At 33.0% G+C, this 23989-nt stretch overlaps 2 protein-coding genes across 5 annotated transcripts; one reads left to right on the forward strand and one right to left on the reverse strand.

Annotated features, from left to right (window-relative positions):
* On the forward strand, positions 1–13114 carry LOC105114071 (uridine-cytidine kinase C-like). 4 transcript variants are annotated; one of them, XM_011010488.1, is made up of 12 exons: positions 1–362; positions 711–1055; positions 2650–2764; positions 3049–3244; positions 3392–3505; positions 3612–3785; positions 4746–4940; positions 10262–10384; positions 10451–10563; positions 10939–11059; positions 11496–11768; positions 12692–13114. In XM_011010488.1, exons 2-12 carry the CDS (start codon positions 716–718, stop codon positions 12899–12901), a joined length of 1974 nt encoding a protein of 657 aa, XP_011008790.1. In that variant the 5' UTR covers positions 1–362; positions 711–715; the 3' UTR covers positions 12902–13114. The 4 variants fall into 4 exon arrangements, with proteins under 4 accessions (XP_011008790.1, XP_011008789.1, XP_011008788.1 ...); XM_011010487.1 differs by having other exon boundaries at positions 2–362; positions 708–1055; positions 10936–11059; XM_011010486.1 differs by having other exon boundaries at positions 2–362; positions 10936–11059.
* A 520-nt stretch (positions 13115–13634) lies between these two features.
* On the reverse strand, positions 13635–16804 carry MIS12 (minichromosome instability 12 (mis12)-like protein). Its single transcript, XM_011010490.1, has 7 exons — positions 16489–16804; positions 16353–16410; positions 16155–16274; positions 15479–15571; positions 15240–15378; positions 14247–14384; positions 13635–14145 (listed from the first exon to the last, which is right to left on the reverse strand). The coding sequence occupies exons 1-7, from the start codon at positions 16608–16610 to the stop codon at positions 14084–14086; spliced, it is 732 nt and encodes a 243-aa protein (XP_011008792.1). The 5' UTR covers positions 16611–16804; the 3' UTR covers positions 13635–14083.
* Positions 16805–23989: the final 7185 nt, after the last annotated feature.

Consider the following 23989-nt stretch of genomic DNA (forward strand, 5'->3'; position numbering starts at 1 on the left):
AACAAAAAGTTGGGAACTGAAAACGGTACGCTCCACTTGTAGAGAAAGAAAGGGAAAGAAGGGAAGGGAAGGGAAGGGAAGAGAAGAGAAGACTATCTTTGTGGTTATGATATCAGCAGCAGGACGTTTTATGGTCCACGTCCTATCACTTGCTAGAACCCATCCTCCTAATGAATGAACCAACGATCTCTGTTAATCAAGTCCACCACATGACATTCCTCCCACCTTCTCTTGTAATCACTCCACTCTTTAACCTAATAGTCCAGAAAAAAGAAGTCCAACAGGTTTCAAGTCCCTGTTTATAGCTCTGAAAATCCAATAATCAAGGAATAAAGAAAGAGAGAGACAAAAGCAATATAAAGGTATATACATATATATTGCATCCAGTATTATTTTTACTGATTTTATGTTCACTGCTTCCACTGTTTACTCCTTAGAGTTGTAGTTGAAGTTTGATTGCAAATTTAAGCGGATTGTTACCCTGTCAAAAAAACTTTTTATTCAGCATGATCATGACCCTGAAAATGATTTCTTGTAAGGAAGAACGATTTTGCTAAATAAGGGAATTCGGGGTTGCTTCAGAAACTTCTTGTTGTTGAAAATGATATCTCTCTGTAGAAATTAGGATGGATGGTATTTTTATTTATTTATGTTTTAAAAGATAATTCGGTTAAATCTAAAGCACTGCAATGTTGTTTGTACAACAGAGTAGTAAATGGCTCAAGATACTACTTCTCCGGGTGTTGATTCACCTAGGCGGCGTTCCGGTCTCTTGAGAGATCAGGTCCAAGCAGTTAAAAAGGACTCTGATCGCTATGAGATTGTTCCAATTGGAGAAACATTGTCGTTTGAGAAAGGTTTCTTTATAGTAATCCGTGCATGCCAGTTGCTGGCCCAAAAGAATGATGGATTAATATTAGTTGGAGTAGCAGGTCCTTCTGGCGCCGGAAAGACTGTATTCACTGAGAAGGTGCTCAACTTTATGCCCAGTATTGCTGTCATAACCATGGATAACTACAATGATTCAAGTCGAATCATTGATGGAAACTTTGATGGTAAAAATCATTTCTGTCCTTTAGCCTCATTTCAGTAACTTCTTCTGGTGGCTCCGCCTATTTTCACTAATTGAATTTTAAAGGGGGATAGAATGAGTGACTTCCGTTTTGATTACCGACATGCATGGCTGTGTTTGAAAATGTTGTTAGGTGACCTCTGCTTCTATGCAAAGATGGTTGCAAATGCTCATGTAATTTTAAACATGGTAAAAGGGCTGAAAAAGGATAAACTCTTTGTAGAATTTCTCATTGTTAAAATGAGTAATGTCACAGTTCTTATGTGTGACCAATAGAACTAGCATATGTCAGTTGCTAAAATGGATTGATGCCCTGGTAGATGAGTTCCTGGAGAGTCATTACTTGGCTTATACATAGCTGGTCTGATAGCCAAAGAAGCAGAATTATGGTTAGCAAAAAAGAAGAAATGTTGTAAAAAGGGCTTGTAGAAGAGTCAAAGTTTTCGCTCTTGTAGATTTGGTTCTACCACCAAGCGATAGGGGATAGTGATTGGTATTGGTCGTGATTAAAATAAGAAAGAGAAAAGTACATGAATGGTTATTAGGACACGAGGAGTTCTAGAGGATAGTTGTTGAATCTAATATAAAATTGGCAAAGTTTAGGACCTTAAGCTCAAAGTACCAGGTGTTTCAAGTGAACATTTGGAGAGCTCAATGAAGAAGTAAATTGAGGTAATTCAGGTAACAGCATAAATGATCTTATATATAAATTCCAAATGGTGGTGGCTGCATATTGTAGCAAATATGGAATGGCTTTGGCCATATGAGATTGCGGATAATTATGGAAATTAAATTATAAGCTCTAGAAAAACTGATTAGAAATTTAACTATGGTAATCTATTTATGGTGAATATGAAAATGCTCTTGAAATTTATTTCTGGTGATGTAGTTTGTGTGTTAACTCAATTTTGAGTGTTTGTAACCTAAAATAAAAAATAGAACTTAATTTTCAGTGAAAAGTGCTCAAGCTGTTTCCCAAACTATTGCAGTCATGATTATGGCTCACAGTGTCACCCCTATGTGACATGTGGTTTTGGCATTTAGGACTTCTGACAATAGTGAATTTTCTTAGAAGTTGGCAGCAAACTAACTGCATTGCCTGCAGTGCTTTCAAACAAATGTCCTTCATTTATTCTCTGTTGCCTGACATCCTTTTACCTTAAACATCTCAAGGCAGATATCATGCAAGATATCTTGGTCTAGGTCTCCTACACTGAGATGAAGCATCATTCTAGTTTGAGTTTAAGGTGTGGAAATATAGTTTTAATCTCATTTAGCTGGTGGAAAATGTAATTTAAGCATCTTGTATCAATGAGAATAAACTGCCGGTGCACCAAACACACAATAGAAGGATTTAGTGGGTAGTCTATGAGGTGAATATCCTGCCAATAATAAGGTTAGTTTTGAGTTGTTCATGCAGTTCAAATTCTTATGGTCCTTGCAAATTGTAATGAGAAAATTATTTGTGCATATTTTGTTCATCAGTTTAGGGCTGCTTTTTAATCACTGATCCATCAACATAGTGATTAGAGAATGGGGATTCTTAGAATTCTAATGATTTTAATTTTTTGAAACAGATCCACGGTTGATGGATTATAATACACTTCTCGATAATATACATGGTTTAAAAGCAGGGAAACCTGTTCAGGTTCCCATATACGACTTCAAGACTAGCTCTCGCATAGGTTACAGGTTCTGGTTCTCTCTGGCCTATTTTTGAATATATGAATTTTTTTTTTCCTGCATGTCATGCTATCTCTACTTGTTTTACCAACACTAGGAGAGGAGCCCGGGGATGAAATGAATTATGATGCATTCATGGAGGCCCTCACTTTTTTATGATATGCCATCAAGAATGCCAGAACGTCTCATGGGATTTCTAGTTCATGCTTTCTTGCTATGTTCATGAGATCTTCACCACTTTTTCAGAAATCTATTTGTTCCTAGTAATAATTTCTCAGCTATACTTCTAACAGGACTGTAGAAGTCCCTAGTTCCCGCATTGTGATTATTGAAGGCATCTATGCCTTAAGCGAAAGACTGCGACCTTTGTTAGATCTCCGTGTGTCTGTCACTGGTGGTGTTCATTTTGACCTTGTCAAAAGGGTTTTGCGAGATATTCAACGTGCTGGCCAAGAGCCTGAAGAAATAATTCATCAAATCTCAGAAACGGTGATTTGCTGATCCAAGCTAATATATTATCTTGTAGCCTAACTGTGTACATTTTATCAGGCATTTCCTTGATGTGTTTCCTATGATATCCAAATTATTTAGATTTTTTGGTAATTCCTCTGCACTTTTTTATTGTTGGCTCAACAGGTTTATCCCATGTACAAGGCTTTTATTGAGCCAGATCTCCAAACTGCACACATTAAAATCATCAACAAGTTTAATCCTTTCTCGGGGTTTCAGAACCCAACTTACATTTTAAAGGTAAATCTACGTGTACTTCTTCCTGCCAAATTTATAATGGTTTCTCATGTTAAGAGCCATGGTTACATTCTTGTTTCAACTATACATCTACTTTCTTTTGCTGCAGTCAACAAGGTCAGTGACAGTTGAACAGATTAAGGCCATTCTTTCTGAAGAACACAAGGAAACAAAGGAGGAAACATATGACATATATCTTCTACCACCTGGTGAAGATCCTGAAGCATGTCAATCGTATCTAAGAATGAGAAACAGGGATGGAAAATACAATCTCATGTTTGAGGTTTGGATGATTGCAGATTTAGCACCTTCTTAGACAAGTTTTGCAGTTGGAAATTATTATTATGAAATAGGTCTTTTTACCCCTTCTACAAATGAATTAGTTGTCCTACTGCCCATAATTAATTAATTAATCAGGCTTGATATAAACTCCAATTATAGGTCTAGAATCAAGTAATTCTAGGGTATGATTTCAGATTTATACTGTCATTTTCAAAAAATTGGCATTTTTCACTTCTAAGCTTTTGCTCAATTTGCTTTTCTAGTAATGCCACACCTTATATACTTTGTTGACCATGCTGTTTTCTTGCTATTTCTTTACCCAGCCAGTGCTGATGTGTGAGCTGATCGTTTAGCCCGTGAAAACAAATTCTGTTATGCTCTTTGAGATTTTAGATCCTAGAATTTCGGTGGTTGGCTATCATACAATATTTCTATAATTTAAGAGAGCTGTTGCTTTTATTTGGAGTCGTGGAATCTAGTGGTATTTGTCATCTTTCTCTCTTGTTCTAAAGACTCAATACTCTTTTGACTCAGGCCGTTCGTCTTATCAAATGTAATTTGAGAGAATATGGTGCTGTCTTCCATAATATGACTTTTGCAAATAAAGGAAAATTAATAATCTTCATGCAATCAATGATTAGGCGATTGCGTATGTTTTGACCGATAAACATCAAGAAGAAAATGGAGAAACACTTTCACTTAGGAAGTAGTAATATGAAGAAAAAGTTTCAACAAATCTTAGAGAGCCCATTTGGCTGTTTAAAAACTAAAATTAAATAACAAGTGCAGATACACCTCTGAAAAGATATATACCTGTATATGATAGAAATGCTTTGCTTTTTATTGCTCAATTAAACTTGTTCACTTGCCTAATTTCATTATTAAGATTTTTGCTGAATAGTTTGTGGATACTAACGGTGCTAAGAAGTTTGGGTTTCTAACCTTTATGCTTCTGTTTCAGGAATGGGTTACAGATAGTCCATTTATAATCTCACCTAGGATAACCTTTGAGGTTAGTGTACGTCTTCTTGGAGGGTTGATGGCATTGGGGTACACAATTGCAACCATCCTGAAAAGAAGCAGTCATGTCTTCTGTGATGATAGGGTTTCCATCAAAACTGACTGGCTTGAACAACTTAATCGCCACTATGTTCAGGTACTACATGCTGTTCTCCTTTTATTGCAATTATGCATTCTGTTCTATATTTCCACTTTTTGACATGGATGAACACTCTGTCTATTTGTGCTGTGATTCAATTATTAGCTTTTCTATAGCTGTTTTGCTTTCATGATCTTCTCTGCGTTTCAGTTAGTATCTCTTTTCTCAATAGTTTTCTGTTCTAATCTCTCCAACTTATCTCATAACTTGGCTTAACTATGCTTTTTAACATGATTCGCTCATTTGAGTTTCAACTTTCTATCCAGTTGAAAATCCAAGCCAACTGCCGCTATTAAAATAGTTGTGTTGATCAACTGACCACATTACCCCATCGCCTTACTATTTCCAGGGTATTTATGTAATTGCATACATACTCTATATATGTCTATATTGGGGGTCTATACAGTAAGGACACGCAATTTATCTCTTTCCTCTTCTTTCATTTCTCTCTCTTCATCCTTTCTTCTTCCTCTTCTCCTTTCTCCATTTTCAGTTATTTCAATCTAAGAAAACCAACATGGTGGTATCAGAGCACTAAGAACACTAACAAAAGTCAACCTTATGCTGACATCAGTGATGCCATCGTGTTGATGTCAGATGATGTCCCTTTTCCTGTTTTTGAAAGCTCTTTTACCTAGCAACAAAAGCCATATGGTTTCAACAAAAAATGATGTCATTTACTTTGCTAACTTGTAGAGAGATTGTTTGATAAAAATGTATCCACTTTTAGGGATTGTTTTGATCAAGATATTTGGCATTTTTGAAGATATGCTTTGTTATGGATAATTTAGGGATTTGATTTGTATTATTTTAGGGATGTTTACTTACCTTGTATAGCATTTAAGTGCTGGAAATCTGCCATTAATACTTACCTTGTATAGCATTTAGATGCTGGAAATCTGCCATTAATTATATAAAACTTCTCTATATAATGAAGGGAAAAGGGCATTCAGACCAATTTTGTCATGCTTAACTGAGTTTGTCTTGGTTTTTAAGGATTAGCAAAAGTCAAGTGGTCTCTTGTAGAGTTGAGATTAATTTTGGTTCGATTGTACTAGTTTTAAACATGACAGATGTAAGTTCAGGGGGAACTTGAAAAATGATATTAGCAAGAGTAATGGAAGTCGAGTTAGAGCTTTTGGTGATAATCCCTCACTTCATATTAGTCTTGTTAAATTAAATGGAATCAAATATCTTGTATGGTCGCAATCATGCCTATTATTTATCAAAGCCCAAGGATTGTATGATTATATCACAGAAGAACAAGGAAGGCAAGCAACAACAAACCCATCGCTTAATTGATGGTATTCGGAAAGCTCATTAGTTATGTCTTGGCACATTAACTCCATGGAGCCTTCTATTGCTTATGGTTATCTACTCCTTGATTCTGTGTAAAAAAATGTAGAGTGTTGCTAATCAAACATGCTATTAACTTGGTAATGATACCTAAGTTTTTGAGCTACGTAATACGATACATGAGACCAAACAGGGTAAGTTTTTGAGCTACGTAATAAGATACATGAGGGTGGGATGATTGTAGCTTAATATTTTGCAGAACTCAACAGTTTATGGCAGAAGTTGAATTTCTATCAAGACTTTCAAGTTGATTGTCCAAATGATGCAGCTAAATTTCAGAAGTTAGTGGATAAAGAAAGTTATTGACTTCTTTGTTGGACTCAATATGGAGTACGATCAAATTAGGGTTTAGGTTCTTGGTAAGATAAGGATCATTGTCCTTCATTAAGACAAACATACTCATATGTTTAAAATAAAGAGAGTAGGAGGAATGTTATATTACAACATGTAATTCCACAAAGATCAACCATGATTGTCCATTTTCCTCAATGGGATAATAAAGGACAAACTTGATTTAGTGATGAAGGAATATCAGACAAAGAGCAATTGAAATATGATTATTGCAGGTGTACTAAACACACTAGAGAAACCTACTAGAAACTTTATGGAAGTTCTACCAAGGGACATGGAGGAGAAAGGGTTGGACCTATCTGATCACAGGCTCACATGTTAGTGGTGAATGAAATTTCAGCTTCAGGTGGAGACTTAAATTCTTCCACTCTTTCTAAGGAGGATTAGACATCTGATGACCAAGCTTGAATCTCCCTCCAATTTCTCATCCAACTTTGCTCATACAATTATAAATGTCACAGCTCTAAATAATTCCACTAGCTGATTCTAGTCCATGAGTTATAGATTTAGGAGCAATTGATCACGTGACTAGATCTTCTGAACATTTTTTATCTTATTATCTTATTCAGGAGCAAATAATTCCACTCTATGTTTTGTTTCTGAGAAAGGTTTAGTTTAATGCACTCTTACTTTTCTTGTCTTCAATTCTTCATGTTCCCCATTTTTTTTAATAATTTGTCTTCTTTTAGTAAAATAACAAAAGATTTAAATTGTAAAGTCTCATTCTTTTCAAATTATTTTGTGTTTTAAGGACTTAGAAGATGAGGAAGGTGATTAGCTGTGGTACAGTGAAAGATGACTTGTATCTATTGAATGTGGATTTTGTTAACCTGGTTGGGACAAGTATAGGTAGATATACTTTGAAACTTGATTCTTCAATGACTGCTCAACAACAGTTATATCAGTGGGCATAATTGTTTAGGGCATTGTTCTTTTATAGCCTTAAATAGGATCTTTCCAACCATGTCAAAAACACTATAATGTGAAAGAACTTATTATATGATGTATGTGAATCTACAAAGCATACACATGTTACTTATTCATCTATTAATAAGAGAAGCATTACATTTTGACATTGATTATCTAGAGACATTTGCTCTTTTGTAGTTCCTCCTAATGTGTTTGGTTGTGTATGTTTTGTTCGAGTTCATTAACAAACAGTTGGAAAATTAGAATCTAAAGCTCTAAAATGTGTATTTACTGGTTAATTTGCCACTCAAAAAGGTTATAGATGTTGTCATCCTCCTAGCAGAAAAACATTTGTTAATATGAATGTGACATTTTATGAGACTGAGGCCTATTTCACTAACTCATCTCTTTAGGGGGGGAGTGGTGTAAAGGAAAATCTGACTTTGTCCTTGTCTTCTCTATAGCATTCCAAATTTGATTTAGAAAATGGAAGTGAGGGGGGAGAAAGAGAAGGATAATTCTATAGATGAGGAGAAAGAGGTGGGGACTAGAAATAAAGAAGGAGAAGAAAGATACAATATCTCAAAAGATGGGGAGAAGAAGATCTTGACTTACTCTCAGAGGAAGCCAATAGATAAAGCTATTTTGCATACTCGACCAAGTCAATAGCCAACCTTTGATTCAATGTCACGATCTTCTCCTTTTGGTATACCTCCTATCACCATTTTTGAGTCTTTTGTTCATAGTTTTGATGCTGATGATCTTCCTTCAAAATTGTATTGAGTATCCTATATCTAATTTTATTTTGTATGACTTGTTTATCTTCTTCATTTAGAGCCTTTAAATGTTCTTTGTTTTCTACACTAATTACAAATGCTTGGAAGGAAGCTATAGGGGAACCAAATTGAAAAATATCTATGGTGGAGGAAATGAATGTGTTGGCAAAGAATGACACATGGAAGCTTACCACCTTTTCTTCTGAGAAGAAACATTAGGATGTAAGTAGGTTTTTGTTGTTGTTAAACAAAAACTTGATGGGCTCAAAGCAAGATTGGTGGAAAAGGCTTCACTCAAACCTTTGGCATTGATTATTTGTAAACATTTGTTCTAGTAGCAAAAATGATCACTATGCGGGTCCTTTTATCTTGTGGTGTAAATTTGGGTTGGGATTTACAATAATTAGATGTAAAGAATGCTTTTTTTGCATGGAGATTTGAAAGAAGAGGTTTACATGAAGGTACCCTTGGTTTTGCTTGCAAAAGGACAAAATTATGGGTTAAAACAACCTCCACGAGCTTGTTTTGATAAATTTAGCAAAATTATAGTTCGTTTTGGGACAAACAAAGTAATGCAGATCACACTTGGTTCATCAAACATTGTAATGGTAAGACCACGACTCTCATTGTATATGTTTGATGATATTGTGGTGACAAGAAATGATTATGAAGAAATCACCTTGTTGAAGGTTTATCTTGCCTAGAGGTTTGAGATCAAGGGAAAATTGTGATAGTTCTTGAGAATCGAACTTGCTCGATCAAATAAGGGCGGCTTGATTTCTCGAAGAAAGTATATCCTTTATTTACTTACATACTTACATAGACTGAAATGTTGGGATGCAAACCTATTAATTCTATAAAGGAAACCAACCATCACCACAAAGGTTGTATAGGTGAGCTAGCGGATAGAGAGAGATATCAAAGATTAGTTGGGAGGTTGACTGCTCTCTCCTATACTCATCTATGATTAGTCAATTTATGCATAATCCTCGCTCACCTCATCTGAATATTGAATATCGTATTCTTAGATATTTGAAGTTAGCTCCTGTAAAAGTACTGTTGTTTTCTAATAATGGTCATTTGATGATGGAAGTCCTTACTGAAGTTGACTAGCCTAGATTTCCAAATGATAAAAAGTCTACATCTAGATATTACATTTTTATTGGTGGTAATCTAGTTTCATAGAGAAGCTAGAAACAAACAGCGGTGGCAAGGTTTAGTGCAGAGGCTGAATATAGGGCTATGACACATGGAGTCTGTGAATTTTTATAGCTTAAAAATCTGATGGAGAAACTGAGAATAACAAGTGATAATCTTGTTTTTTTGTTTTGTGATAACAAAGCGGCCATTAATATTGCTCATAATCTAGTTGAACATGACAAGACAAAGCATATTGAGATTGATAAGTACTTTATCAAGAAGAAAATAAATGATGATGGGACAATTTGTATACTTTTTGTAAACTTTGAAATCAATTAGCTTATATTTTTACTAAGGGTTTTTGTAGTAGGATGTTTCACTCAATTTCCTACAAGATGGGCATAAGAGACATTTATGCCCCATCTTGTGGGTCTACACAGTAAGACATACAACACTTCTATCTCTTTCCTCTTCTTTCATCTTTCTCTCTCTCCATCCTTTCTTCGTCCTCTTTCTTTTCTCGTTCACCTTTCTCTATTTCCAGTTATTTCAATCTAAGATAACCAACGCTTACGCATCACATTTTCTTTGGCAATAAACTGCTGTAGATTTTGTGCATCAGATAGACAATAGCATTTGTGCATCAGATAGACAATAGCAACTCATTTGTTATGTTTCTTTAGAGATGGAAGTTTTACCTTTCTAGTATACAATCCATTATTATTAGCTTATTGCCTAAATTTTGCAAAGCTTGGATCTAATTAAATCCATGTTGTTCATGGGAAGGTGCAAGGTAAAGAGCGTTTATACGTTAAATATGTTGCGGAGCACCTAGGCTTGGATGGCTCATATGTTCCTCGCACATACATAGAACAGATTCAGCTAGAGAAGCTTGTGAATGATGTCATGGTATGATTCTTTCAGCTGAAAATATATTCCTGAGTTGCGCACAATCCTTATCTGATCAATCTGCAGGCATTGCCAGATGATTTGAAAACAAAGCTCAGCATCGACGATGATTTGGTTTCAAGCCCTAAAGAAGCCCTTTCCAGAGCTTCTGCAGACAGGAGAAATAAATATCTGGGCCGGTATTCTCTAGTTCTGACACATGGTTTGATTTATCTTCCCTCCTAAACAAGAAGACAGTTAAAGGAACAAAATAAATAAATAAACTGAAAGGAAAGATAGGAATATCAAATAGGTAGGCGTCTATTTGGGTATTAATCTTGTTCCTTGATCGGATGATTGCTTGAGAATGAAATATCACTCGACTTTCAATTGAACTGTACATGTTTGGAAATTTCAACTGTTTATTTCACACACACTCTCACTCACAGAGTAACCAAGAGTCCCAATTTCAAAATTGTGGAACTGGAAGCAATATCTGCAATGCTTCTATTAGGCTAATACTAGCAATCTATGAAACTAACATGGTTCATCCGACATTACATAATGTGCAGCAGTTTATCACTCTCATATTCAAATCAACGGGAGAAGAATCTGTCCAAGCTGACAAGACTTGCCGTTAATAATAGAAGATTTGATGGAAGAACTGTAGAGTCACCTGCTGCAGTTGCCAACCAGGTGAGTGTATTCCTGGCATCAGAGGCATTGAGGTAAAAGGCAGTATAATGGTCTATTTCCTCGGCATTCTCAGCAGTTATTCAGCTGTTGACATAATTGAGAAAATATCAGTGTTGAACTTTCTGTTATTCATTATCTAGAACATAGGGAAGATGATTGTTTCAAGTTCTTGTCAAACTTCTTTTAGGTAGTATGTTCCCTAGTTCTAGTTAATTGTTCTTCCTCTTACATGGGTTTGTTATGGTTTCTGGTAAAACAATTCTTGCCAGTCAGATCCAACTTGCTAGAGAATGCACTCTTGTTCCTTTTGATTTTTTCTGACAAGAATGGTTGCCTTTTCTCTCCCATAGTTTTTCTGTTTTCATTACCTGCATCCCTTCTGAATGTAACTTTTATTTTTATTTTAATCATAATTTTATCTTCTGGAATGTTTCAGGGTGTCATTACTCAACTCTCTGAGCAAATTTCCACACTGAATGAGAGGATGGATGAGTTTACATCTCGCATTGAGGAGCTCAATTCCAAGTTTTCCACCAGAAAAGTTTCAGCTAGCCAACAAAATGTGGCTTTGCAAGGCGAACCCTGCAATGGATCTGGACCAACTTCTCTATTTGTTACTGGCTTGGGAAATGGCTCGCTAACTGGATCGATACTGCCAAATTCTTCATCTTCTTCCCAGTTAACTAGGGAGTCTCCACTAATGGAAGAGGTACCACAACTTTATCTCTTAAGAGCTTTTGGCATGAAAAAAAGAGTAAAATCACGAGGTTAACCGTAATATGGTGTATGTGTGCAAGGCTAATTTCTACATGATATTCATGAATATGGAACAACCTTGTTCAATAGAACTACGTTAGATATTTCTCCGTCTTTTCTTTTGAGCAAAATATGCTACAATAGTAAGCTTTTTATGTTTTACTTTTGGGTTCAAGTTCTTGAAATTTGTTGAAACAACAAAGAAAATAGGTGTAAAATTCTCACTTGTTAGAAATAGTGGAACAACTTAACAAAGTGACATTATTTTCATTTGAACAGGATAGGCTAGAATAGTAGTGTTTGTATCGTATACTTTTGGAATAAACTGTCTTAAACATAACAGAAAACGTGTAATTTTTTTGTTGGGAGTAGTGAGGAGAAACTATCCTTGTGTGCTCGGAAAACTACATCAAGGAAATAGTGAAGAGAAACAATCCTTGTGTGCTAGGACGACTAGTTGATGATTTATATGGATTTAACTGGATATAAATTATACATTCTGGCAATTTTCGAGATTAAAACTCAATATGTTTCTGATTTCTAATTACCATGTTAATGACACTCTTTGCTAAAGAAATTGATAGACGAAATTCCTTGGATTAGAGGTGTATTAAGCTTCTTTAGCCTTCATGCTTGAGAATTGGAATAGCAGTTGACATAATGGGGAGTAGGCTTATAAGAGTTTGATCTGTTTGGGATAATGTTGTCAAAGTGACTTACAATCGATCAGCAGTAGCGTGTTCAGAAATGGTGCGAGTCAACCTCAGCATTGCTTCCATCTGAATCTGCTTTGATTGCTACCACACATTTAACTCCCTGTTCTATTTTCCTTTGAAAACTGTTTTTGTTTGATTGCTGAAGCCATGGCCTGAACAGGTACTTCTAATTGCACGGGGACAGCGTCAAATAATGCACCAATTAGATAATCTAACCAATCTTCTGCATGAACACCGGGGAGAGAGGTCTCGTGCAGATATTATAAACAGTACAGCCGACACTGATTCCATCACCTTTCCGCTTATTTTAACTATAGTAATTGGGGGCTTAGGTGTACTTCTGTTCAGCAGTATGGCCTCCAGAAAATGATTTTTTAGGCAAAGCAGATGTAATTCTCACCACATGTACTCTTTGTTCTCCAGTTTTCACTGCTATATAATTGTATATAGGCTTCTTGTTGTGAACCATATTGCCGGGAAAGAGTTCTTAAGGTCATGGCTTTCTACTATTTGTGCTCCTAAGGAGGGTTACAGTTCAGAAAGAAGCAATATTATTCATTTTGTTTGTGGGTGTTTGCGAATGCTCGATTCTCTCATGTTTAGTTTTTATTTGAAACCATACAAAAAGGGGCTTGAAGCCATGCCATCTGAAATTGGGATAAATCAAATAATCTCCCCTCAAACAACTCCATTCCACTTTGTGACTAGCAGCACAAAAAATTGTCGGGGATTTGAAACGGGAAACCACATGTGTTCTGCACTGAGAGTGACCACACAAAATCATACCACTCATTCCATCACTCCCAGTAACAAACCCAACCCCACTACCCACCCACCTCCCAAAAAGCTTAAACTTGAGTCATTAATAATGGAACTCCCAACTCCCAAAAAGCTATAATAAGAACAAAACGCAAAGAAAACAAAGTTAGAGAGCAAAGTTGCCTGTGCCTTCCTCCGCTTATTGATGATACTAATAATAGTAATACTACGGACGGAACACACGGTCTGCACTCAACAATGGTTCAACTATTGGACCCGAAGAGTTGCTTTCAAGGGCTGTTCGATCAGAACAGAAGAAGACATTTTCAAAATAAAGTGTAAAGTTAAGGAAATTATCAAAGTAAATTTTTCCTAATTGAGAAATCAAATAGTTGTTATTGGTATATATTATAACGTCTAATTGAGAAATCAAATAGAAAAGGATCGAGTAGATAGTTCACAAATCAGATCCCCAGCTTGGGACGTTGGATTGTACGGATTGGAATCTTCATATCATTGAATTACTGACAGACAACAAACTGGTTGGAACACATTGTTGTAGTGGGGTTGGGGCTTGGTTGAGGGGCACTACAGTCTCTGGCTAAGACATTTCCACTACCAATTCCCATTCAGAGACAAACACAAGGCCTCCTTTATCCCATTTTGTCCAAAGCTAATTAGAGAACCTGGGAAGAGAAATAACTACAGGTTATTATTGAGGATCGGATCATGTTAGCATCACCGGTACACAGCACAGTTGTAAGACTGATTGACATCATATGAAGCGCTCAGATCACATATGCTTTAAATCAGCCATAAATTCTTGAATATCCTCCACTGTTGCATTTGGGAGACCTAGAAAACAAAAGGAAGCATCAGGAAACGCAAACTTTTAAATGCGATCACACCAAGCTTGCCAGGCACCAAACAACAAAATTGTTGCTAGTTAATTTTACCCTTCCTGTAATTTGATGCCAATAAATCTCTGTTTGGATCATTAATCCTCTTTGCTCTAATGCATTCTAAGTTTTCCACCTTTCTGGTCCTCAGCTTCTCCATTTTTTCATGAAGTTCAGACATGGTTGACAACATATCTGTGAGAAGCAATTGTCAATAGCAAATTGCAGAACTAATAAAAATTACATAACAATTTGTCCTATGGGGAATTTCAGGGATATAAACAGCTAAATGAGCTGAGTTTAAAAATAATTATATGATCAACTAAGAGTTGTCATAAATCCTTGCATCCATATACGAAGTTCTTCATTAGTGGCTTTGAAGTTGCTGATAGCACAAGATAAAGCATATTCACAAGGTATAACTTGCTAGCACGTTGCAATACACTACAAGGGAAAGAAGAAAAAAGAGGCATTTATTATAAAGAGCACTATATCAGCGAAAACTTCTTCACAAGCCAGAGTTGAAGAGCTGCATAAACTTTCAAGGATTTACAAGCAAAATCCCCTCAGCATAGCTCTGCAACCAATTCTGTGTTGGTTCAAGATACATTTTTAAAAGACTTCAAGCTGGTTAAACATAATTTACAGGAAAAAAATAAAATCTAGGGAAAAATAAAACAGCAGTACTGAATATTCTAAAGACTCAAAAAGTTAGAAAGTGTGTGCATAGCACTAAACCTCCTAGAACATGAAGCACAGCTCATGAGAATCAGAATATCAGTGTGCTATTTAAGGGCTTCGGTTTACACTGGAAGCAACAGTACCTTAGGCATACATGGCGGTGACACAGAAATGGGAAACAAAATTGACAACAGTGTTCTGTTTCAAAACAGTGGAGATTGTTGCCAACAATAATGACTGCTATGAGCAAACAAAACCACAAGTAACAGAAAACTGGAAAGGTCCACCTCAAACAAAAACTTGCTTTCTGAAAATGTCAAAGCATTGTAAACACGTAATCACCAACATATTCAAGGCTTCAACGGTTACCTTGATACATGTCTTGCGTAGAGGCTTGGTCATATAATAGCAGGGCCTCACTAACAAGTTCTGCACAATGATCACTTGAAGCAGATTGCCTTTCCAAGGCTTGGAGTTCATGATTCAGCTCAGAAGACTCCTTTCCTACCTGTAGAATATATTTACATAACAAAAACAATCTAGAAAATAAACAGAACAGGAAACCACGCATGGATGGAAGTTTTTGCTCTACAACAAGTTGTTCTTACCTTAGTAAGCTTGTTCCTCAAGATATCCAACTGTGCATCCAGATCAGGATCAGAAAGCAAATCTTGACACATGAAAGTCTCAGCTGGTGACTCCTATAAACAACATTACAACAGATGTTAGATCCAACTAGATCACAAGGTAAATACAATTATCATTGCCCTAAACAAGAGAAAGGGATTATGACAAGAAAACACAAGAAGAAACACGGAAGCGAATCATTAAAAAACTGATCAATAGCACCTTCCATCTTTCACATTTACTGTGCTGAAAATATGCATCCCATTCCATGTAATTGTTCCTCATCATGTCCAGTTGATGAACATTCCCCTGTGCCTTTTAAGACTATGTACACTAGGCTAAATTCTATTCAGCCAATTAAGCTGTTGATCAAGTATCTATTTAACCGCGCCTTACCTGACATGAACGCCAAGTTTCAAGAGGTACAATGAATTGAAAGTGATGTAACAGACATATAATAATATCCTTTGGAACTGACAAGTGTTGAAATGGGGTATGACTAGAAACCTTGCAGCGCAATCCGATAAATGGAAAGTTGACACAACAGAAACTTAAAAAATCCATGAAAGGTTGGCGATCGTGGAAAACGAAAAAGGAAACCAAGACAAATATCATCAGGAATGAAGAGCTGCAAGGATTGGTTAAGAGAGAACATACAGTTTGAGGTAAACAGAAACCCTCAGGAACCGCAAAAACATGGTGAAGACAGTACTTCTCCCACATACCCAACCGCGTATCCAAGTCCGATTGTATCATATCGCGGATGTAAGCAATTCCCTTTTTTATGAAATTCAAATAACATCAGGCTAATAATTAACCTCATATCCAATAAATTAAGAGAGGGAAAAAAAAAACCTCGCTTATAAATTGGGATCTACTAGTGCCGTCAGTTTTCAAAAGGGTTGATGCTTCCCTGTGGGGTGGCAAAAAAAAACAAGAATAATTAGTAACATGATTAGAGAAATGAAAGAGAAACGGAAATGGTACTGACTGGTGGAAGAAATGGAAAGCGTCGTCCAGCAAATCGTCGACGGTGTTTAGAGTTTCGTTGATGAAAAGTTGGGGGTTCAGATTTAGGGATTCGAACACTGCCTCGCTTTCACTGCCTTCCATCTTTCTAATTCTATTTTTTTATATATAAAAAAAATCCCTTCTCCAGGATGACAACGATAAGTATCCTTACTCTGATACTGTCTCCATTTCCAGGACTTTATTTATTTTTATTTTTATAGAAACTAGCTGAAGATGGGCAAGAACACTCGATTAATTTGAATATAGAAGTGGAGGGGTTTTCTTGTCAAGCCGTTGGAGCTTCAGCCTCTTACTTTTATCATTACTTAATCCGTTTGTTTCACGGGACGTAATTTAAAAAAAAAATAATCAAATTTTCTTATATTTATTTATTATTAAAACATTTAGTCAACACAAAATATATTTTAGTTAAAATAAAAATTGGTTGGATTTAAAAAAAATATTTTTTTTTTATTTTGAATACAAAATACTTTTTAAAAGTTGTAATTTTTTTTAAAATATTATATTATTTATTGATTATATTAAATTTTATTCTCAAACTTTTGATTACTGTATATTTTATTTTGAATTTTTTCTTCTAATTTTATCCCTTAAAATTTAATTTAATATGATTTTTATATTAAATTTGATTTTTACTTTTATGATTGTTATTTACTTCTCTTTTATCATTTTTTTTTAATTGAAATTTTTTATCTATAAAATTTGGTCATCATTCTTTTGATTGATATTTATTTTATTTGAAATAATTTATGAAATTATAATTATAATTATAATTATTTTAATTTCATCATCTTTTAATTTTTTATCTATTAGATTTGATCTCTATTATTTTTATTTTTATTTATTTTATTTGAGATAATTTATAAAATTAGATTTTTTTTTAATTTGTAAGATTTATTTCTCATTATTTCAATAAAATTAAAAAAACATTAATAAGTTATTTTTTAGCTTATTTTTCATAACATAACTAAACACTAAAAAATATTTTCCAACTTATTTTTCATAACACTATCAAGCATCAAAAAATAATTCACTTTATAAGAAAATCACTTAAAAAAAACTTTCCAACAAATAAATAGGACCTTAATAAAAATTGATCATGGAAAAAAATCACATTAGAGGTCCACTTCTACCTCTATTATAAATAGAGACGGATATAAAGCTTAGGATGCTTCTATGAATATAGAGATGGAGGATGCATTATTCGCCTTTATAATTATTCAACTGGAAATTTAAAAATTGATTTGATGATTTATTTTTAATAACAATAATTAAAAATGAAAATTCTTAATTTTACATGATTAATTGTCCATTGATTTTTATTTTATTTTATCTAAGGGCTAGTACAATGTTAAAATTCATATATATATATATATATATATATATATATATATATATATAAATTGAGAAATTTGGCATATCCACTTACCAATCTTCAATTAAAAATTATTTGAGTATGTCACTTTTAATTCTATATGTATGGATTTCTCACCTTTTATTTTTTTTAATGACATAATGATGAGTTCTCTAATTAAATAAAGATATGGTTGTTATTGTCATCACATGATAACATGATTTTGAGTTACCTTCAAAATTTTTATTTTTTAAAATAAAAATAAACAAAAATGAAAGATAAAAAAGATTAGCAACTTCACAAGAACAAGGTAAGAGAAATTTCAAATGCATGGAGAAATCAAACTAGAGTTTTGAACAAAATTGGAAGTCGAATTATACTTCCATTATTCCCAAGACTGAAGGACAATGCAGATTCAAGGTCAAACTAAAGAATTATTAGATGAATTTATGTCAAAATTAAGTTTTAGGACTTAATTAGACTTTTAACTGGCCAATTTAATTAATCATAGGTCCAATTAAAAATTAATTAAGTTTAAGAATTAATTTGATTCAAATTAAAAGAATTAATTAGGTGCAAAAATTTAACCAGACTTTTAATGGGTCAAATTCATTTTAATAAGGATTTAATTGGTGAAAAAATTAAGTTTGGAAGCTTAATTTGCGCTTAATTGAGAAGATTAAAATTTTAAATAATCAAATTTAATTTTTTCAAACTCAAATGGGTGAAATCAGGGATGAAATTGCAAGAAAATTAGAGTTTCAGAGTCAATTAAGGGCTAAATTAAAAAAAAAATCAAAATCAAGGATCAACTTGTAAAACACGCAAAACTCCAGGGATTGAATTTAGTGAAATTAGGGGGCTAAATTGAAAAAAAATAAAAGTTAAATGGTCAATTAGAAATCAATTTACATAAATCATAAACTAAGGGTTAAAATGAAAAAGACGCTAAACTTCAGTGTCAGTGTTTAAGTTTGGCAATTATGAAATTGAACTAAACTGAAAGTTATAAAGTAATTACAAGTACAATTAAAAAAATTCAAAAGATCAAGAACTAATTTGACTTTTAATTAAATCCTAATTTTAGAACCCTAATTGACCAAGGGTTATTAAAACAGTGTCATTTCATTTAAATGAAACGATATGTTTTAATCAAAATATTTAATTTTAGTTTAAATCAACGTTGTTTTGATAAGTCCAAAAATTAGAATATAAAAAAGCTGTGAGGTGATCTGCTATAAATTTTCTTCTTTCCTAAAAGCCCTCAGAAGCTTGGTTCTGTTACAATCTTCTAAGTTTAAAATTACCCTTATCTCTTCTTCGAACAAGACAATAAACATACCTCTCACACCCTACATGTTGTACTCCTATATAGATAGAATAAAAGCCTTTTCATAACCTTAAAGGCATTACTACAAGAAGCCAAAACTCATGCCCCAACCAGTTAGGCTAACTAGTGTATCCTTTTTTGACTCTATAACACTATAAAGCCTAAGCCTTAACTTTAATAGATTGCCATGATTGATTCTTATACATTAATAAGAGAGAATGGTCCAGCTGATAGCTTTAAAAAAGGATCCCAATGAAGTTTTTAAAATAAAGGCAAAAAGCCATATAAAAAAGAGAGGAAGAATGAGAGAGAGAGAAAAAGAAAGTAAAAAAGTGGTTACCTTTTGAACCCATGTATCCTCACCATTGTCACCAAGCTCTTCACTTACCCTCAGACATACAACTATATGGCCACACTTACCATCACTTAAGGAAAGATTTTTAGGAGGCAACATCTTTAGATAAGGTAAGTTTTCAACTTTTATGAAGGGATATAGCTTAATGAGCACAATTGCTCCTTTTTCATTATGTTTTCATTGTTATCTTTTACATTAAATGTCTTATATGCCTTTTTTTAGAGCCTTTTGTTAGGTTAGATGCAATAAGTGTTTATTTTTTTATTTTTAACCATATCATGTTTTAATATACATATGTATGTTTAAGTGCTGTTTAAGGTTTAGTTTAGATGTTTAGTTTTATCTCTAAAGTGATAAATATTAGTTTGAGATACATTCTTAGCATGTTTTGATTGTTCAAGGCAATCAATGAATTCTTTATAGGTAGTACATGTTAAAGGTTTGGTTGTTGTCTATTTTTGATGTTCTTAGACCATTGTTAGTGTTTAGTTAGGTTTGCTTAAGCCAAATGAATGTTTATTTATAGTTAACAATGTGAAAAACAATCTTTAAAACACTATTAGAATATGTTTTTGGCCTATTATAGGACATAGGCTATATTTGTTGTTTTGCCTTTGATTCCATGTTTCTTGTTGTTTTAATGGTCAAAATAAGTTATTTTGAATATGCTTAAGCTTTTGTTGTTAAGTTTAGTTTGTTCTTTAGGCTTTTATTGTATTTTTTAGGAGTCTGGTTACATATCTGCCATATTGAGTTTTCTGGGTTTTTGTATTTGTTTTATAATCAATGTTTTTAGGAAGAATATTGTCTTAGCTATATAATTTGGATCAATTTTAGTTCATTTCTTGGCACTAACCACTTCATATAACCCCATTAGCCAGTAATCTAAGTTTTTTTTTTTTTTTTGCCTCAATAACATGTTGTTCATGATTTTAATCTTAAAGTTTTGGTTTTAAATCAAAACCCTCCATAATCAAGTCATGATGTCTTAATGATACTCGAAGTAAATAAGTGCTAGATTATTAACCCTTGCATGATCTATAATCTTTTTTTGCCCTTGGTTTTGCTATATGTCGATGGTGAGAGTTATGTTTTATGGGTTTATGAAGAATACTCATTGTGTTCTTCATTTTACGCATGTATGATCTAGTTTTGTCAAGATGTTTTATGTTTTTCTAGTTGAATATGTTTTTGGATATTTACTTTATTTTAGAACTTTTTTTTGAGTTAAATCAAAGTTTTAGATTTGCTTCATGATCAAACCATTGATTTTAGGTCAACTCGATTGGTCTGGCTTCGGGTAAATTAAGTTAGGTCTTGTTTGTTTGGCAAGTTTTTGATAAAGGTTTTTATAGCTAAAGGGCGTGTTTGACAAGCATACCATTAGGTTTATTTTGACAACTTCATTTAAAGGAAAAATGATTTTTTTTGTCAAACAGACCCCGAATAAATTTTTAAAAATTCTAAAAACTTTCAAGAGCCATTTTAAAATTATTTGTGGTACTCTTGCATATTTTTCCAATAATTTCACTCAATAATGGAGTTAGAGACTTAAAGTGTAAAATAATGATCCTATATAAAAATAGTTGTTTTTCGCAAAAATTAAAAAAAATCCAAAAATTTCTAAAATATTTCCTTATTTACTAAACACAAAAAAATATATTTTATATTGTGTGCATATGACCAAGTTCTAATTTTTTCATGTCTATTTTATACAAAACATAAAAATTTTATTTTTATCGTACTTTGAAAAATACAAAAAAAAAGTTAATGAGTATCACAAAATGTTTGCAATTATCCTTTAGAATTTGGCTAAAATATCAAATAAAAACTCTTTTTTTGATTTCTTGGGCTTTAAAATAGCTAGGTTTTAATATAAAAAGATAAGAATTTTTTTACTAAAGAGGACTTTTCTTAAATCTTGTATAGACTTTTCTGGGTTTTAGAATGACTCGATTTTAACTTAATGAGCTAATGATTTTTTTATTGAGGTGAACTTTTTTTAAACCTTAGATAAACTAACATAGAGAAACACAACTTATAATAAACAACAAAGCAGCTTATCATAGGTAGGATGTGCTACGACTGATATGTCTTTTTCTTGCATAACTAATCCCTTTATCCAAACTCTTGCAAACCATTAGGTTTTCTTGTGATAATAATACTAGATGATGACTCTTATTTGCCTTGTTTTACAGATAAAGAACAAGAATTTATTATTCTTTACATCCATATCATTCATGACAATCCCGATCTAGAATGATGATTGCCACATCACTGCACACGTATGACAATTATCACACCTGGCATTAAGATGATCTATCCCTCTTTCCTATGAAAAGGGAAAATGGTCTTTACATAAGAGAGGGAGAAAAGTCTAAAACTTTATGTAAAGGAGTTGTCACCTAGTATCATGATTATTAAAAAATTCTAACTAGTCAATAAAATTCTAATGTAAGAGATAAGTTATACTAAAGAAAATATACTGTCACCCAAAATCATCCTACCTGAGGTCAGTCGAATTGTTAGTCTAGCATTTTGTTCCTAATATTTTATACAGTTATACACTCTTTAATTCAATCCATTTTTTATTTTTATCATATCAACTAAATCTAATTTAATTTATTTTGATAGAAATATTAGAAAATTCCTTTAAAAATAGGGATATGTCATATATGATGAAGTTTTTCCAATGGAATGTTCTAAAATACATAGTATTGATTATATAGTTTCCTCTTCTTAGCTAATTATTTAAAATCTTTAGGTTTTTATTTTCCTTTTATTTTTTTTTGTGAACTATTTAGTTCATAAAATATATCTTTCAAAATAATTTTTTATTTTCATTTTATTTATGTTAAATAATAATAAGTGAAAGTTATCTTTCATCTTAACTCTTAACTATTTAGAAATGTTTTAAATTTTAAATTATGTTTAGATGCTTGCAATTGTATTTATATTGCAAAATGTAAAGTTAATTTATTTTTAAATTTGAATTGAAATAATGTATGTTCAATTAATATTTTGAATTATATATGCATGTGTGTATATGTATTTATGTATGTATAGTACAAGACCTCATAACGAAACACCAAAATGCTTTGGTACGGAAATTTATTGTTCCAATAAAAAAACAGAACACCAACTAGAACAAAATTAAAGGCTCATAAGACCAATAGTTGTTTTTTTATACTATATTTATCACTAGCCTAAAGTTTAGCTCCATATATGTCGGAATACTTCTTTAAACTACATAATTCTTTTATTTTTAGCATCTGTCCTTTAATACCAAGAAAATAATAACCACACAAGACTTATACTTATGGATACCAAAGTGACCATAGATTGATCACTTATTCTTACCATGACTACTTAATCTCTTAAATAACAAAAACTTTTAAAAAAGATCTTTATTAACTCTCCCTTATGTAAATTAATTGGGGGTTTATGGTTGACTAAATAATATTAAACTTATGAAAGTAGGTGGTTGCCTACGTTTGAACCCATCGTAGTGCTGAATAAATGTTCCCTTTCATTATTAAAGGGTGGTCCTCACCATTCACTTGACACTCTTTTAATACTTTTTCACATTGACATAATAAACTTAACTAAATATAATGAAAGAAAAAAATAAATAAAATAAAAGTTAACTAAGTAAAAGAAAGGAAATGAAAGGCATGAACTTGATATTAATGAAAGCAAAACTTAAGCATTATAAAAATACAAAGAGATAAAGCAAGAGCATAATCTTGATCTAAAAAGCAAGATATCTAAATGCATGGAAAATGACTCCTTTTATAGGCCAAAATTGAGAACTATTAATTTGATGACTAATTGATGAGTGGGTGACCAACTCTTGACTTAGTGACAATCCTTATCTTCTCTTGTCTGCCTAAAATATCATTTATAACGTCAGAATTGGAACCACTTGAAATATAAAAGTTGTAGAAAATTATTTTGGCTTTTCAGGAAAAAAATAGAGGTCATTTGGACTTCTAGAACTGCAGATATGGGCCAAACACTAAACAGTGTTCGGGCTTGTAGGACAAATTTGGATTTCTTTGTTGTTGCTACAATTTGAACTTGAAAATGACCTTTTTAAATCTTGGGCTCTATATGAAAGTTGTAGGTCTATTTCTTACCTTTTTATCCATATAAAATAGACCTAAATCCAAGATTTACAGCTCCAATTATGACCCAATTACCAAACAATGTTCTGGTTTGGGTTGCCCCAAAATTTCTTTTCTAAATTTGATCATCTCTTTGTCCTTTCAATCTTAGTTCTTAAACTCACAATTAATCATTTTATTTATATGATAGGCCTGCATTTAAAATGAACATCTACAACAAATTAAAGGTATCTTATATTATTAGATATATTATTATAAAACATGCTTTAGTTAAGGAGTTATTGATACTTCAAG

The sequence above is a fragment of the Populus euphratica genome, unplaced genomic scaffold (genome assembly GCF_000495115.2).
Source record: "Populus euphratica unplaced genomic scaffold, PopEup_1.0 scaffold489.1, whole genome shotgun sequence".
NCBI classification, from domain to species: domain Eukaryota; kingdom Viridiplantae; phylum Streptophyta; class Magnoliopsida; order Malpighiales; family Salicaceae; genus Populus; species Populus euphratica.